The sequence below is a fragment of the Leuciscus leuciscus genome (assembly GCF_965113295.1).
Source record: "Leuciscus leuciscus genome assembly, chromosome: 10".
In the NCBI taxonomy this organism is placed as follows: domain Eukaryota; kingdom Metazoa; phylum Chordata; class Actinopteri; order Cypriniformes; family Leuciscidae; genus Leuciscus; species Leuciscus leuciscus.
This window is the reverse complement of record NC_138734.1, coordinates 36525734-36543219: the sequence shown is the minus strand read 5'-3', so window position 1 is coordinate 36543219 and position 17486 is coordinate 36525734. Positions and strand designations below refer to the sequence as shown.

The window sequence follows — 17486 nt, the reverse complement described above, 5'->3', positions numbered from 1 at the left end:
TTAAAACAGTTTAACCATCATTGTTGGTGTACAAAAGTCTATTTTGTGCCAAAAAAACAAAAAAAAAACAGCCCCAGAATCTCAGGTTGCAAAGAAACTAGTTTATCTTCCTGTGACTTTTTTTTTACAAAAACATTTATCTGAAAATAAAGAATACATTTTTATATTCAGAAACCCGAAAACTCCCTTGTTAAAGGGTTAGTTCACCCAAAAATTTTAATTCTGTCAGTAATCACTCACACATGTTGTTCCAGCCCCGTAAGACTTTCGTTCATCTTCGGAACACAAATTAAGAGATTTTTGATGAAATCTGAGAGCTGGATCACTCCTCCATATCTCTGTGGGATCTAAACTTGCCTGCCCAGAAAGTTAGTAAAGACATCGTTAAAATAGTCCAAGTGACTACAGTGGCTCAATCATAAATTTATCAAGCGACGAGAATACTTTTTATGTGAAAAAAAACCTAAAATAACGACTTTATTCAACTATTCATTTTGTTCCGTGTGGGCCTGAGTGAATTCACGTAGTGTAAAGGCCCTTGCACACCGAGTCCGAAATTCGCATCCGAAATTTTCCTACGTTAAAAAATAAATACGACCTCACGTTATGTCAATCACGCTTGTACACTGCCTCCGAAACTTCCATCCGTCAAAAAAAAAAATCGAATCAGGTTCGATTTTCGGCGTTTTTCGCATCCGTAGCAAGCATTTTGAATGGTGTTTTGACAATCAGAGCCACCGAATCACGAAAGCGAAAAAAAAACGCATGCAATAATTTCGGACTCAGTGTGCAAGGGCCGTAACAGCGCAGCGCTTCTGTGTATACATCACCACGTAGGCTCACGCATCACACACATAACCAGCGTCGGCCAATAGTGAGCATACGTGGTGACGTACAACACAGAAGCGCTGTGCTTCAGTATTCACTCAGGCCCACACAGAAGAAAATGAATAGTTGAATAAAGTCGTTATTTTTGTTTGTTTTTTTGCGCACAAAAAGTATTCTCGTCGCTTGATAAACTTATGGTTGAGCCACTGTAGTCACTTGGACTATTTTAATGATGTCTTTACTAACTTTTCTGGGCCGATTTTTTCTGGTTTCGATCCCATAGAAGCCTATGGAGGAGTGATCCAGCTCTCAGATTTCATCAAAAATATCTTAATTTGGGTTCCGAAGATGAACGAAAGTCTTAAGGGGTTGGAACAACATGAGGGTGAGTAATTACTGACAGAATTTTCATTCCCTTTAAGAAAAGGTAACAAATGTATGCTCCCATTTTCAGAAACCATGCAAAAATACTGAAACAGTTTATCAGAGCGCCCCAATTTTTTTTAAAGAATAGATTTGAGATATAAAATATATACACATAAGGCACTATGACAAGGGATATGCACATCATATAAGGAATTAAGTCACATGACTCCACATCTTGCTACCTGAATGATGTATATCTATGGCTCTTTTGTGCATCACTTACAGCAAGATAAAGTTTTATGCTGATATCTGGTCCACTCGTATGGACTCATGTTCTACCCTATCGATCACCCTGCCATGTTTACGGGGCTTGTGCAGCCAACTCTTCTGACTTGACGGCATCCACTAGGAAGCTGAGCTCATTGCACAAGATCTCGTGACGATAGGCCACACGGATTTGCGCCACATTTGTCATTCGGATGTCATTACCCTCTGGTCCATCCTGTAGATAATTCTCACCCAGGAAGTGTTTCTTCTCCTGCAAGGGAAATCTAAATGTCAGATTTTACATAGGCTGATGTTAAATTTAGCATTATTACGAATAAGGAAATATTACGGGAAGTTAAGCCCAACCAACAGTATTTTTAATTTATGTAAATCCAGTTTCAGTGAATGGGGCCAATTCATACATGTTAAAATACTTTTTCAATCTTACAGCCAAAAGACATACACATACGAATGCTAACATGATTTAGGTGTAAAAAAAATAAAAAAAATAATTAATATACAATTTTACAACTTCACTGCCATGAAAATGCAATAACATAAACTCCAAAACCCTTACATTTCTGTTAATGTAAAGTCATGCAGGTACTGGGCTACATCCATAGACTGTAAAAAAATAAAATAATTACACCGCAGTGGTTGTCGCTCTGTCCGGTCTAAAATAGTTAAAATATAAATGCTTATAGGTGTACCGTAGTGATTCTGGATAAGACAAAAACACTGTATCGACGATGGATGCATGATGTACTCACTCATATACATTTTTAACAATTTTAATTTTATTTTAATTTTCAAACAAACGAGGATGAGCTGAAATTATTTCTAAATCTGAACCTAGAATATTCTTTATAGGTTAAGACAGACAGAGAAAGTACCTGATGAGACAGACCGCTCTGAAGCACACTATTTCTGGCGATCTCACACACGTCGCATGTGCTCAGTTTCCACAGTTGTGCTGCTATGGCGTACTCCTCCATCAAGGCCTCCTAAAGATACATTAACAACAGAATCACATCACCTGACTGCTCTAGATGATTACACTCAGTGTTGGCAGTGTTCTATGAGCGTCATTCACACTGCTTTCCCAGACCTTTGTGTAGTGGAACTGTAATGGGTCATCCGTGGAGAGGGACACACACAGGCCCTTTTGCAGGAACTCCCTGAGGGGATTCTTGGAATACTCCAGGAACAGGCTATTGTTACTGAGCGGAGACATGGCAATGGGCACCTGGGCCAAGTAAAACAGGTACTGCAGCACAGGACTCTGTTTTGAGAAATGAACAAGAACAATGTTAAACCATAAGAAAAGACTACATCAATTCTGGTATCTGATGATTTTCACGTTTTTTTGTGTGTTAAATTAGGCTACTCCTTTCTAAGAAACAGTCACTTGTCCTATTGGGTCAGTAAATAACCTTTAGCGCACCTCAAATCTATTAAATTGCAATAAGCAATTCAAATTCTGTCAATTGTATTATGAAATTCAAACGATAAATACATGTTTGGTGCTCTTTAATGTGGTGCGACAGATCATATAGCGCCTTCTCGGTTCAAGCTTAGCGCACGTGAACTGGACATCATCTGTATTGCTAGTTATAGCATGAAAAAAACATGAAAGAACTTCAAAAGGTATGTTGAAAGATACAGTACAACTTACCGAAATCCGTGTAATCGCTCAATCAGTGTTTCAACCACATAAAGACGTCAATAAAATAGATTGTAGCTTAAACAATGTCACGTCATCTTACATTTACCTCAGAAAAGCCATTCAAAAAGCTCATCATTCAGCTAGGAAAATTAACTTTGATTAACATTTTGATAAATATATGCACTATATAGCATATTCATTTCATTTCAACTTAACCTGCTCTTCAGTATTTAATGTATGTACTGTATGAATGTATGCTTGTATGAATAAATCCGTCATGTTTTTGACAGCCACCATTTAAATGTTTACATCTAAATACAACTAGTAGACACACAATTACGTAATAAATTTACCTGAAAATACCTGATAGTCCCCAATTAATCGATATTAAATCGAATTGTAAAATTTGTGTCAATGCCCTAGAAATTATACATTCCCCCCCACCCCCCTTCAATTGGCAGTGAACATTACCCCAAATGGGGGAAAGCTGAAACAATCCTTACTTTTGAAAGCGGTGTAATAATTGTTTATTTGGTGGATTCTGAACTACACTGCCTATGGGTGTAATGTTGTGTGGTTTGATGTGAACACAATTCGTTTTAGAGACTGACCTTCTTCAGGTTGAGTCCGTGAGAGATGTTGTCAGCTGTGAGGAAGGCTGACACCAGATGGGTGATGGATCCTGCCTCGCCACAGTGAGGACGGAACTGGAAGGTATTGAGACCACGTTCCCTGCAAAATATATATATATAACTTCAGTTATAAAGCTTTTGGCTAAATTTGAGGGGAATGCAATGGGTTGTAGTGCTGAAATCAGAACTTGATCTTTACAGTGACTTACTTTCGTAGGTTGTTGAGGACCATGATGTTGGCATACATGTGGAAGAGGTAGTAAGTGTATGGTGGGTTTTCCTCCATGGTCCACTCTTCCGGTTTTGGACTCTTATAGGTGAATAAGTGATTACTGGTTTTGGACTCATCATCCACACTGTCAAACCCTGTCACCTGCAGAAAAAACATCGAAATCTTTTTTGGACAATTTCACAGTCACGTTTTGCCCTCATTTTCCTTGAAGGGTGGAGCTTTATATTTACATAAAGACTAGGCAAGGTGGCATTCCTTTGACTTTGATGACCGTCCTTTGAAAAATCGACCACACATTATGAATAGAATACCTTACTGTGTTGGGGGTAATTCAACCACATCTATGTTTTTTTTTTGTTTGTTTTTTATTGTACATGGCTATTTTTCATGGACTCGTATTCATCTGAGAACTATTTAATTGTTCATAAGGGATTAAGTCTTGATTCCCTACTAAAATGACTGTTTTGTGTTTAAGCTTTTAATGTCAGGGTTCTGTCACTTCGGTTTGTTTATTCTTGGTTTGGTGACCCAGCTCTGACACTGCTATAGGCGGATCTTTTGTGACGTCATTGTTTATGTTTGTCGCGTTGCATCATGGGAATCGTGTGGCAGGAAACACCGCTAGATACCTCTAATTTGATTGTTTTGCACGTTTGGAGGAGGATTTAGAGAAGAGGATGGTTCACTCTTGCTGTGTGGTCGAGTACGGCTCGTTGGGGGCCTGATAAAAAGTTTTTTTCGAATTCCCTCCGAAAAGGATCGCGAAAAACGAAAGAAATGGTTGCGTGCAATTAGGCGATTGAACCTGGACGCTCCGAAGAAAGCCTGGATTCCTGCAGCTAACGTTACTGATCGAGTTTGTGAGGCTCATTTTGTTCATGGTAGGCCTAAGTCTTAGTGACTATGTATTTATAGAAGATTGAATAAAAAAAATAATAAAACTGAGTCAAATCAACCGAGTCATATGTTTTCGCGTTCTGATTCAGGTGTCCCAAACCGCGATCCACAGCACCCAGACTATGTTCCTCACATCAAAATGGGCTATTCTGGATCGCAAAACTTAAAAGCAAAAGAAAAGGCTGTTCCAACCTCTGCTTTTAGCACGATCACTGCTTTCTGTTTGGCAGAAAAGATCGGCCCAACTTTTTGAAAAAACAAAATAATCATAGGCCTCCAGACTTTTGAAAGTCTTTAATCTTTCATGAGTGAAGGGTCCAGGGGTTTCTATTAAATAAGAATAAATGTCTCCCCAGCAGATTGGTGGCCAAGACACGGGCAAGTCGGACCAACGTTTTTTGTCATCCCAGATCTCATATGGGCTTTGAATAACTTCGATTTTGTCACCAATACAAATTTTGAGCTTCTCTCCAAACCTCCTCCGGTCTTCAGATGTTAAAGTGCTTATATATTGTGGATTTCGCCCGCTAACTCTCTTGAAAGTGCTCGTCGCGTCTTTACTGCCCGCAATACTGTTTGTTTTGTTGCCACACAACCACTCGCGCATGCGTACAAAGATGTCAACAAAGATCCTCCTATTGAGCATGCGGTTCCGAGTTAGCTTGGGTCGTACACTCTTCTGTCCATTTGAGTTGTTTTGTGTGCGGACTCTGTGGAGTTTGGATCCCGGCACTTCGTTCTAGTTTGGTTTCGGTTCTTTCTCATAGTGTTGCACGCGGCTCTTGTTTTCATCAGCCGCATGCTTTTATGTTATGTTTTGTCTTGTGCTGTGTTGCACGTAGCTTGTGTTTTTAATTGGCTGCATTATTTCATGTTGTTATGTTTTTTGTGAACAGGCGGCTTATGAGTGTTGTCATTAGCTGTGTGTTCGTGTCCTGTTTTGTGTGAGCACATGGCTTGTCATGCTTGTTTCTTTGTGGCATGTGCTTGTATGTCTATTGTGTAACCCTGCCCTTCTTATCTGATTACTGGTTCAGTTGCTCCACCTGGGGCCTGTTTCAATAAAGAGGTTCAACCAACTCTGAGTTAAAACTTGAACTCTGAGTTGACTTACCCTGAGATGGGAAACTCTGAGTTTTTGGTTTCAGAACAGCTGAAATGAGTTAGTTCAATCAACTCTGAGTTGACTGACTCTGAGTTAAGCGCGTGCGCCACAACTATAAAAAGCCATTATCAATGGAGCACAGATATTATGAGTCACCATGGCAACAGCGCCAGACAAAAAGAGGTCTGCATATTTCTTCACATTTTAATTACTGTTATACAGTGTTGGGTGTAATTAATTACCAAGTAATCTAAATACTGTAATTTAATTAAAGGGATTACTCTTAATTCTTCTGTAATTTAAAGTTAAATCTGATGTAATTGTATTAGACTATAGAACAATTCTGTATAGGCTATTTAACATACATTTTTAAAAGTTATATTTTTAATGTAACCTTCTCCCTCTACACACTTTGGTCAATTCAAGAATAATTCATGCAATTGTATATTGTTTATTTGAAAGCATTAAAAGTGCTGTTTCTTGTCTCTCCTTGTATTGTTCAAGTGTTTAAGGTTGACATGGGATTTAGTAATTAGTAATAAGTAGACCAATAATTTCTAAAGATAGTCATTATTACATTAATCTAATTACAATGTTGAAGATGTCATTTGTAGTTAGTAATACAAGTAACTTGCCCAACTGTTATAATATCAGAGGTGAAACTGGAAGAACAGTATGTTATTCAACCTAATTTTAATTTTCATGTAGGGGCAATCCTGCAGGTATTAAAAGAACATGGCAGCAGCTGAAATTTAAATATAAAAACATAATTCAGTCAAGTAAGGCCTACTGCAGTGTAGGCTACCTGGCTTTACAAACATGTGACATATTAAATAACTAAAGCATCCAGTGTCTAGCAGTGCAGCAGCATTTTTGGCTGAGGGAATTCCTGGACGGACTTCAGAGCCAGTCACTCCCAAAGATCCAAGGGCCTTCATAAAATGTAAGAGGTTTACATATGTGTTATTTTTGATATAGGCTATTTTTGATATTTCCATTTATTTTACTTTGGGTTAGGATTTTTGTTGGTCCCAATAGTTTCTGATGGTAATATCTGTCTTTTGGAGCCTCCTGTCCCAACAGAAACCCAGGTAGTTGTAAGTTGCCTACTCAATACACCAGAAATTATGACAAATAGTGTTATAAAGTGTACTCAACCAAATGCTCATCACATGGGGATAAAGAGTTTCTGCTGCTACAGAGATTAACATTATGTGTCTACACATTCTTTCACATTTTTATGTGGAGTAGCCTATAGAATCTACATTTACGCATTTGGCAGACGCTTTTATCCAAAGCGACTTACATTGCATTATCCTATACATTTATACATAGGTATGTGCAATCCCCTGGGATCAAACCCACAACCTTGCATTGTTAACGCAGTGCTCTTACCACTGAGCTACAGGAAAGCTACTTTTCAATCTAAGTCTAAATCTAAGTTTAAATCTAAGTATAAACGGGTATTCTTATCTCTCCCCGCGCCCCCAGAGTGTGGAAGGTGGAGGACGGTCCATCAACTTCTGTTGCACAGATGAACAGTTCAGTGATTTCCAGTAAATGCCACAGTTTAATTCTGTAGAATTTGTTTAGAACTACATTATGTAACTCTAATATACTACTGTGTTTTCAGTTGCCAGTTAAGGAGTTATATAGACTTTATCTTATTAAAAAAAAAAAAAAAAGCAATATTTTATTTATTAATAAAAGATTAATTTTATTAATAAAAATGTACTGAAAGAATGAATGAGGTGTTTAAACACCACTTCCTCTTTAAAAAGGGGAGGAGACCGAAAGAAACTCTGGGTTTACTGAAGAAAACCTGCTCCCGACCAGGTTAGGTTCACAGAGTAAGTTACCATGGTAACTGACTCTGAGTATAAGTTACCTCTCTTTCTGAAACAGGCTTGACTTACTCTGCTTTCTCAGGTTTAACATACATCCCATTCTGAAACAGAAAACTCAGAGTTTCCCTCATTTCAGGGTTAACATACTCAGAGTTTTCACTTAACCTCCTTTCTGAAACAGGCCCCTGCTCTCCCTTGTTACCTGCCTTGTTTGCTCTCCATTCTCCTTGTGTTTTCAGTCCTGGGCCAGTTTGTTGGCTTACATCCCATGTGTCCTGATCCCTGATGCCATGTCATGTCCTGCCAAGTCAAGCTGACAGGTCCTGTTTTCCCCCACGGGGTATTTTTTTTACAATTTTTTATAACAAATAAAAGCCCGTTTCTGCATCACTGAGTCCTCGCCTCATCCCTTACCTCAACCCTGACAGTTAATTGTACTGGTGGTGTTACAATGTTCTATAGTGGCATGAATCTGCTCTGACTGGTCTTGCCAGGTTAACAAAACTCTGATAAAGCACTTACGTGTTTCAGGAAAACATGTGTTTCTTTGTGCTTCTGAGGGTTAACTGTGGCCTGGAACAGTGGGAGGAAGATGTTCTCCAGCATCTTGGCGAAGTTGGGAACAATCCTCTTTGATCTGAAAATGTCACTAAAAACAAAGTACACAAGTCAAGAATATTTGCTTTTAGAAATACTAGATATGAATTATGCCCAAGTATGAGTAAAAATATAGTATAAGTGGAAACGTCACAGAGTTGTGCCATTCAGAATTGAATTGAGAATGACTTTTAACTTCATGAATTTTAACTTACAAGGATAAAAGGATGCAGAATTTTCATTTGAATTTAGAAAAACTTTCATTTGGTTTGAACATTAGGTAGCCTAATATTAATAACCCTGGTCTACAGCCAAAATGCTTCTGAAATAAATGTAGTCAAACGTTACTAATTATGGGTCACTGAGAAAGAAAATGATAATTAAAATTGTTGATTGGCTCTAGTTTTCAAGATATGCTATTAGGTCAGTATATACGACCCTTGACTTGGGAATGGCAGAGGATACGTGAGTAATAAAGGGAAGGGATCTCAGTTTAAACCTGAAGAGTTTAAATGCCTAAAATACATCTTTGACTGGATCTATAAATAAATATGAACAGTACTTGGTTAGGCTAAACAATTAATGATTCAATCTGAAGCTGATATTGCATTATATTCCTTGAAGTCATGGATGTTGCAAACATAACAATGCTCACATCACTCAGCTGAACAAATTGCCCTAAATCAGCTCTAGAAGTCATTCAGCAGGGGTGCAAAACTGAATTCCTGGAAGGCCACAGCCCTACAGAGTTTAGTTGCAACCCTGCTCCAACACGCAATCCTGTAGTTCCCTTTCAAGAGAACTCACGCTGTGTCTGAGAATTCAACGCAATGGGAACGCCTCTGCGTGACTGCTTTGTTAAGCACTTGTGAAATCAGTCCAATGGCAGCAGGAAGCAGAAGGTGCCTTCTATGGGGGAAATGGATCACACCATTTCCCTTCATGGGCTGGGGAGCGATTCTGGATGGTTGCTTGACTCAAGGTTTGTGGAGGGGTCATCATCTCTCCTGGCACATAAACTGCATGGAGATGACGGTGGTTTTCCTGGCGTTGAAACACTTCCTCTCAGACCTCAGGGGCCACCATGTTCTTGTCCATACAGACAACACATTGGTGGTTGGCTACATAAATCATTGGGGGGTTGCACCTGTGGTTGCGCCCACTGTACAAACTGGCACACCAGATCCTCCTTTTGGTTCAAGGAAACCTGCTCCTTATGGAAGTAGTTTGGCCGGACCGATGTGGATTTGTTCGCGTCTCGAGAGATGACACATTGTCTGCTTTGGTTCTTCCTCACTCATCCCCCCATGGTACAGGTGGTTCGCATAAGGGTGCTGGCCTGGGACTTTTCCCGTGGTATTGGAAGGCTTATTCCTGGCTCCCTTCAAGCCTCTTGAGGAGGTTCCAGAAAAGTTTCTGACCCTCAAAACTCTATTTCTCATCGCTATTATGACTCTCAAAGGAATAGGAGACTTACAAGCCCTGTCGGTTTCCCCTTCGTGTTTGCACCAGGTATAGTGAAAGCCTTTCTATACCCTAGACCGGGTTATGTTCCTAAGGTCCTCAGTAATGTGGCGAGATCTATTGTACTGCAGGTCTTTTGTCCTCCCCCTTTCGAATTTGGGACCTGGAGAAAATGAATATACTTTGTCCAGTTAGGGCACTAGATGCGAATGTCCACAGCTCTGCTGTGTGGAGAACAGGGTCACCCAGGAAGGGGTTCCCAGAGTCTAAGCAGAGGATGAGCAAGGTGATAGTTGAGGCTATCTCTTTTGCGTATGAGTCAGCCTTCCCCTATGGCTGTCCGGGCCCACTCAACTAGGAGTATGGCTGCTTCAAAGGCTATTTTATCAGGAGTTTTCCTCCAAGATCTATGTGATGTGGCTGGCTGGCCCTCTCCGCACACATTTGTGAGGTTTTATAACTTGGATTTGGGCTGTACACCAGGTTCCCAGGTGCTGGTGTTTCAGTGCTGCTGTTTACGAATTCACACAAGACAGGCGTGTGTATAAATTCCCACAACGTCGAATTCTCTGATGCAGCGCGAGGTCCCTTGAAAAGGAAAGTCTCAGGATACGATTATTGTGACTGTTACGACGCTGCGTCGCCCTGCCACACTACCTGCATGACTGTAATCTACTTGCTTCAGCCTATCAGAAGCTAATGCTGTTTGGTCCGGGTATGCTTTATAGTTTCCTGGTCATGATGTCACCCGCCTATGGCGTTCCATCATGCCATTGGTTTAATTTCACATGTGCTTCACTACACAATCATGCAGAGGTCTTGCCACATTCGATGCAACATCTCGTTCCCTTTTCAGGGAACTATGGTTACAGTTGTAACCTGAGACGTTTTCAGATAAGCCCGAAGGACTTGATGAGCTAGATCATGTGTGTTTAATTAGGGTTGAAGCTAAATTATGCAGGAATGTGGCCCTCCAGGAACTGAGTTTTGCATCCCTGTCATACAGCGTCGTGCTCTTATTTTTCAGTGTTTGATTTTGCAAAGGGACACAGTTCTGTTACTATCTACACATTATACATATACGTAAAATGTAAAAACTTAAATATCTTGGAAACCATAACCAATCAGTTGTCATATTTGAATTCAGCACATCAAAATACATAATAAATAGTACATTTTATCTCTGAAGTAGACGACTTCAGTATTGTTTGACATGTCACATGTACAGTAGTTGGCTAACACATAAGTACACAAATACATACGTTTTCTATTTCACTTTTCACATATAATATTATATAATAAAACATTTAAATTATATATAAATAAATTAACTAAATATATTGAGAACATATTTTTTTCATTAAGTTATCAATTTATTTAATACATTTCTTAAATATAATGAAAACATATTACATTTATTTTATCTAAATATATAAATTTGTATATAAAAAAAAAAACGAAATTGTCTTGCCCATTTTGTTGTGTTAGATTATTGAAGTTTCTCTGTTAAATGTCTTTAAATTCATTTATATGTTAATTGACATTAGAAGAGGACTTACTAAATCCTGGGCACCTGTATGATCCATTTCATGTTAGGGGAGTACAACTTTTGCTTGATAAACCACTTGGACAGGCTGTCCCACTCTTCAGGGGCTCGGCCGTAAATTGAGAGACGGGGTTCTGCATGCTGATATTTACTCTCCTCCAGGTTATGAGCAACTTCCTGCACAATTCCAGGAACAATGCAATTGATTGTTACCCACTTAAGAAAATAGTCTGTGTGCTCTGACAGTTATAGTTAATTTTATCTTGTGTATCAGCATATGAGTTGATCAATTTTACCTTGATAAGACGTGCAAAATATTCTCCATTGATGTAGTTATCACTTTTGAGGTAGATCTCTCGGAGCTCACTAGCACCCACTGGGTTGTATTTGGAATTGAATTTATCAAAGCGATGAAAGGTTTGTCTGCCCTGTAACAAACAATAGAGCAATTTCTTATTGCGGCAAGATCCATTAGAAAATGTAGCATAAAAGCATAATTTGGAAGTCCTGAGGTTTTCTGAAATACGTACCGCATGTACATCTAATGAGTCCACTGTGAGATCGTAAGGGTCCATTTTCAGATTGTCAAACACCTGTTTGAGGGTGAGCTTCTTTCCATTCTTCTCCTCCACCACTCGCTCTGCTTCTGTCTTATAGGTGTCCTGGATGAACTTCAGAAGATGCTTCTGGTTCATGCAGGCAGCTGCGTGAATGTGCGTATCAACCTGAATATTCACAAATCAGTGTTATGGGCACATTCAGAATGTACATTTAGAAGTGAAAAGGGTCTTTATGCAGTAAATAATGTAAATGTTAATGTTTATACCACTTTATCTGAAATACCTTTCTGACATTGTAGAAGTCTCTGTGAGGAACGCCTTTCAGTTCCTTTAACTCAGCCATCTCGTTCAGCATTTCATGTAGTTGGAACTTGGACCTTAGGAAGTTAAGCCTTCTGTGACAATAGGTCTTCCTATAAAAGAGGATATTACCCCTAAATATATTTCTTTTTTCATTGAATTTCACCCATCATTATTATTATTTAGCAACAGATGCATGCAATGTTATAAATATAATATAACCAAACTCACGTTGGTCCGTCTGCAATCATGGCAAGGACGTGGCTCAAGTCAATAGCAAAAGTTTCCAAGTCAGGATATGGTAAGCTTCGTGGCTGATCCTGTTTTAAAGCATCCACATTATCGTAGACATATATGATTCCATCTTTCATCCTCAGGGAGTAGTTCAGATCCTGTGGGAGGTCTTCCATACTGTAGGGATCCTCACCCTCACTTGGAGGGGGGCAGATATCTGTTGTCATGGAAAGAAAGCAAGTTCTGATGAATACTAATGTCATATTATATTGATGTCGTGATATAAATAGAATCCAGACTAGGTGTTTTTAGTATCACTTTCCCAAACCTAATGAACACACTTCAGTATTTGAGACAGAATAGTACTAAGGATTTAGGACAGTCATTTCTCACTTATGTCTCAAAGCTGTTGTCATTATAGGTTTTGAACAGTTAAAGGCAGGGTAAGCAAGAAATATTTTTCGTCATGCTGGTTAAAGTCCTAATAGCAATCACTAAGTTAAGTGATCTAAATGTATTTAAATGTATATCATCTGTGGAAGCCATAGGACCATAAAATGTCCTACGTATTTTCATTCCTCCGCGCACCAGTGCGTTTCATGGTTTGCAGAGTTAGACAGGTGTCATTCACCGAGGCGAGCACCACAACCAAAACAGCAGCCACTTTTTACAGTTCTTCCTGAACCAAAACAACGTGCTTATGCTGCGTTCACGCAAATGGAAACCTATGGCGTTATACCCGGAGCTGTGCATGACTTGAATTTATGCGTTTCAATGGCAACACTATCAATGGCGAAATGAATCTGCAGCAGTCAGGTGGTACTAAATATATGATTGACATCATTCTTTTTTCTTTTTCTTTTTTGCTTAATTTTTAATGACTTTTCCTCATTTAATGAGGACAACTGGGTAAACACAAAATTGAAATGATGATATGCCCAGTCTTATAAGTCCATCAGTGTTCTTTGGGGTCAATTCGACCCCATGCTCATTTAGCTGTGTAAATAATGTAAGAAATATAAAAAATGTACACACATTTGTTTTGGTTGTTTTGGATGATACTGAGATCATTATAACATGCAATTTTATAATCTTCAAAAAACTTCCCTCTGCTTTGCATCAAAATGGCCTCACATGCAAGGAATTTGCAGCAAGCAAAGAATATTGCACCTGAAAGAACCATTTACCGGATCAAGAATTCAAGGAGGAGGGGTTCAACTGCAGTGAAGAAGGCTTCAGGACATCCCAGGGTGTCCACAAGTGCCAGAACACTCTCTTCCTAAATGAGTCAACTACGAAATCATGTCACCATGATTTATAGGGCTATTTAAGTAGTCAACAAAGAAACATAAAGTACCTGACACATAGCCTAAACCTTTGTTAAAAAAATCATATTCTGGAGGTTTAAAGGTATAGCGGAGGATGTTTTACTTCCTGGTGGGTAACCTATACTATTGGTCCTCCTAATTGTCAATCATTCTGGTGAATCAATCAAACTTTTCAAAAAGTGGAGAGGCTGGGTCTTATCTAAAATTTGGAAAGATCCTCCGCTATACCTTTAAATTTCTGCAGTCCAATTTACCGCAGAGGGAAAAAATATGTAGGTAAATTTGAGGGTAACAGGAGGGTTAAGTTGTATATGATCATTATTATTGTAATGTTATGTACTCTGAGACATGAGGTAGTTTAACGCCGTCTCTCGTCTCGTGACACTTTGCAAACTCTGCTGTGGATTCAAAGCTAGCTTGCTATTGCTAGCCACTCCGAAAATTGCCAACAATACCTTTAATTTATTAATGCATGAACTGTTATTAATTCCAACCATGACATACCTGGCAGCACTTCATCCTCCTCACTCCATTTCTCATTATTGGCATTCCTTAGAAACCTGGCTGTGGTCCTGGGGAAGTGGTGATATGCCAGCCGGGAATATTTTTCTCTGATGAAGAGTGCTGTCAGCAGAGTTTTCGCTGCCTGTTCGTAGTTCTCGACTGTTGTCTGTCCAAAATCATCATAGATTAATTCATTTTGTGAGCTTTTAGGAGTACAGCATATTCACTGCAGTTCAATAGTCAAAAGTTGGTACGATTTTTTGAAAGGAGTCTCTTATTATGTTTTGTTGAAACCATATTATATTTTCAGCATTCTTTGATGAATAAAAAGTTAAAAAGAAGAGCATTTATAAATCTTTTGTAACATTATGAATGCCTTTAATGTCAATTTTAATCAATTTAATGGACACTTTCTTGCTTGCTTTTTTCATAACTTAGTCTACTAATCTACCACTGCATCCAAAGTATTTGATTCTGAAACCACACCTGTACTGGTCATGCAATTATAACTGAATTTGTGTCAAACAGGTGCAACTTGCTTGTACTTTTTTTTTTTTAATATAATTATTTCATAGAGCTCTGGTTGGCTCAAATTAAATTCCCAGCCCTGTTTATGAACTTTCTTGAACTTCCCCTTATGTTATATTATATTATATTACTTTTAATATGCATTATTATGTATGTTATATATATAATATACTATTTTATTTAACATATAATATGTAAGATACTTATACATGCTCATTTGTCTCTTACCCCTGTGCAGTAGTCTCCACTGATGATGACCCGCTGGAATTCTGGGATGTTGTCTGGCGTAGGGATTTGCAAGGATTGGGATCGCATCAGCTTTAAACTCAGTCTCCTAATGGGACATAAAGAATAATAAATACATTTACTGAACAACAAAAGCAGAGAGTGCTACGCGGGAGTCTTTACATAGCCACTGGTGCTCATTGGATAACACTTTTAATTGTTGGATAGCCCATTTAATTAAAGGCTTTTAACGTTCATCACATGAGTGCCGTGGAGTGTTTCGTCTTTATAATAATAAATACATATTGAATATCACAATAATGAAAACTGCTGATTAGTTCTGCAACCTGTGGCACATTTAAGTTCACTGACCTCTTGACGGTTTTCTCTGACATCTGCTCCTCCATCTCTTTGCGTAGCTCCCATTCCTTGGCCTGATGTAAGCCAATGGGACAGTCCTCAGGGACGGTGAACATGGACAAGCTGTTCTTAGACTCTTCTTCCTTCAGAGCTGAAGCGTACACTTTCTCAGCCATGAGTCGCACTTTCTCATCCACCTCTCGCAGAGAGATCTTAGTTAACTGACTTAGTTAACATTTCTGCAGGAGTGATGCCATCAGAAAGAATGTCTGTTCTTTCTGTAATTAGTCAATGTTCTTCATCAGGTGTAACACCTTGTTTTGTACATGCTGTTCATTTGTTAAAAGTATTCTAAAAACTTTCATTACTTTGGGCAGTACCGTTTTCCATCAGCTTCTCAATCTATGATCACAAGTATCTATTCCACAAAATCCCTTACTTTGATCAAATGAGACTAGAAAGTGTACTAGTTTGTGTTATGACTAATGACTGAGTTATCAACATGTTGCCAAAACCTGACAACTGAGAGTCATGCTTTGAAATGAATGACATGGTACAATTAGTATTTGTAATATTTTGGCTAAGAAATTATTTTCTGGATTTTGCCTTAATGTAAAAATATTATTAATCAGCTGATTATTTAAAAAATAAAACGTGGTAATGTGTATGTGTACATGGCAGTTTTGCAACTGCACACATCACGGTTGTAAACATGTCCTCAAGTATCGGTCCACACAGTTCTGGTTTCACTTTCCATATTGTCCTTTTGTCTTAGTCAGGTATCTATGAGGTTAACTGAGTTCCTGTCCTATTAGAGACTGGATTCCCAAAGTGTCAGATGAGTTGTTGTTGTTGTTGTGTCCTCTGGCAGCAAACTACTCATGGTGTACAGCAAGCATTCCTCTACTTGGTAGGCAATCATAATTAGTTCAGTAATTAGCACAACCATGAAGAAAAACAACAGGAGAACTAATGCAACCCCATTTACATTTTGTAAAATGCAATAAAATCAAGGATCTGTGATTCGTTAATTCTCTTTAACCTTTATTTAACTGACAAAAGTAGAAAGAAAATATTTCCAATGTTTTCACCGACCAACTTAATTGTATTTGGTATTCAACCAATTTTGCTTTTGATGGCTGCAACACACGGCAAAAAAGTTGGGACAGAGGCTAAATTAAAGTGAAAAGGTTATAGAATGTTAACTGTTTTAAAACAGTCCACTATAAACAGATGAATTGGCAATATGTGGGGGCTTCGCGGTTCTGTATAAAAGGAGCATCTCAGGCTTTGCAGGCAAAGATGGGTCAGCTCATCACTTTGAGTCAAGTTTCCTAAGTGAATTGTCAAATAATTCAAAAATCACATTTCTCACTGCAAGATTGCAAAGAATTTAAGTCTTTTACCATCTACCTTACATAGTATCCTCAAAAGATTCAGGGAATCCAGAGAAATCTCAGTACGTGAGATCAAGGCAGGAAACATGACCTTCGAGCCCTCAGATGGCACTGCATAAACCATCGTGCTACTGTGTTAAATAGCCATGTGTAATCGAGAGTAATTTGGAAAACCGTTTTCACTTAACACAGTCTGACACTGCTACAAGAAATGCAACTTGAATCTCTGTTACGCAAGGATAACAGGAGTTCTCTGGCCCCGAGCTCATCTCAGATGATCCAAAAGACAGTGGAAATGTGTGCCGTGGTCAGATGAGTCCACGTTTCAGCTTGTTTTTGGGGAACAAAACGAAAGTCGAGTTCTCGGACCCAAAGACGGATGGGACCATCCAGACTTTCATCAGTGACAGGTGCAAAAGCAAACATCTGTCATGGTATCGGGGTGCATCAGTGCAAACGGCATGGGTGACTTCACTTGAATATGTGTGAAGATACCATTGACATAGAGGCGTATTGGGATTGTACAGAGACATATACTGCCATAATGATGACATCAACAATGGAAGGCTTCATTCTGCAGGTGCTACAACAGTTTCTCAGGTT

At 38.8% G+C, this 17486-nt stretch overlaps 1 protein-coding gene across 1 annotated transcript; it reads right to left on the bottom strand.

Annotated features, from left to right (window-relative positions):
* Positions 1 to 1137: 1137 nt before the first annotated feature.
* LOC309508004 (AMP deaminase 3-like) lies at positions 1138 to 15701 on the bottom strand. Its single transcript, XM_082182511.1, has 14 exons — positions 15499 to 15701; positions 15130 to 15235; positions 14374 to 14539; positions 12539 to 12758; positions 12291 to 12420; positions 11978 to 12172; positions 11744 to 11875; positions 11461 to 11624; positions 8363 to 8489; positions 3969 to 4132; positions 3739 to 3859; positions 2570 to 2743; positions 2355 to 2465; positions 1138 to 1732 (listed from the first exon to the last, which is right to left on the bottom strand). Exons 1-14 carry the CDS (start codon positions 15660 to 15662, stop codon positions 1556 to 1558), a joined length of 2151 nt encoding a protein of 716 aa, XP_082038637.1. The 5' UTR covers positions 15663 to 15701; the 3' UTR covers positions 1138 to 1555.
* Positions 15702 to 17486: the final 1785 nt, after the last annotated feature.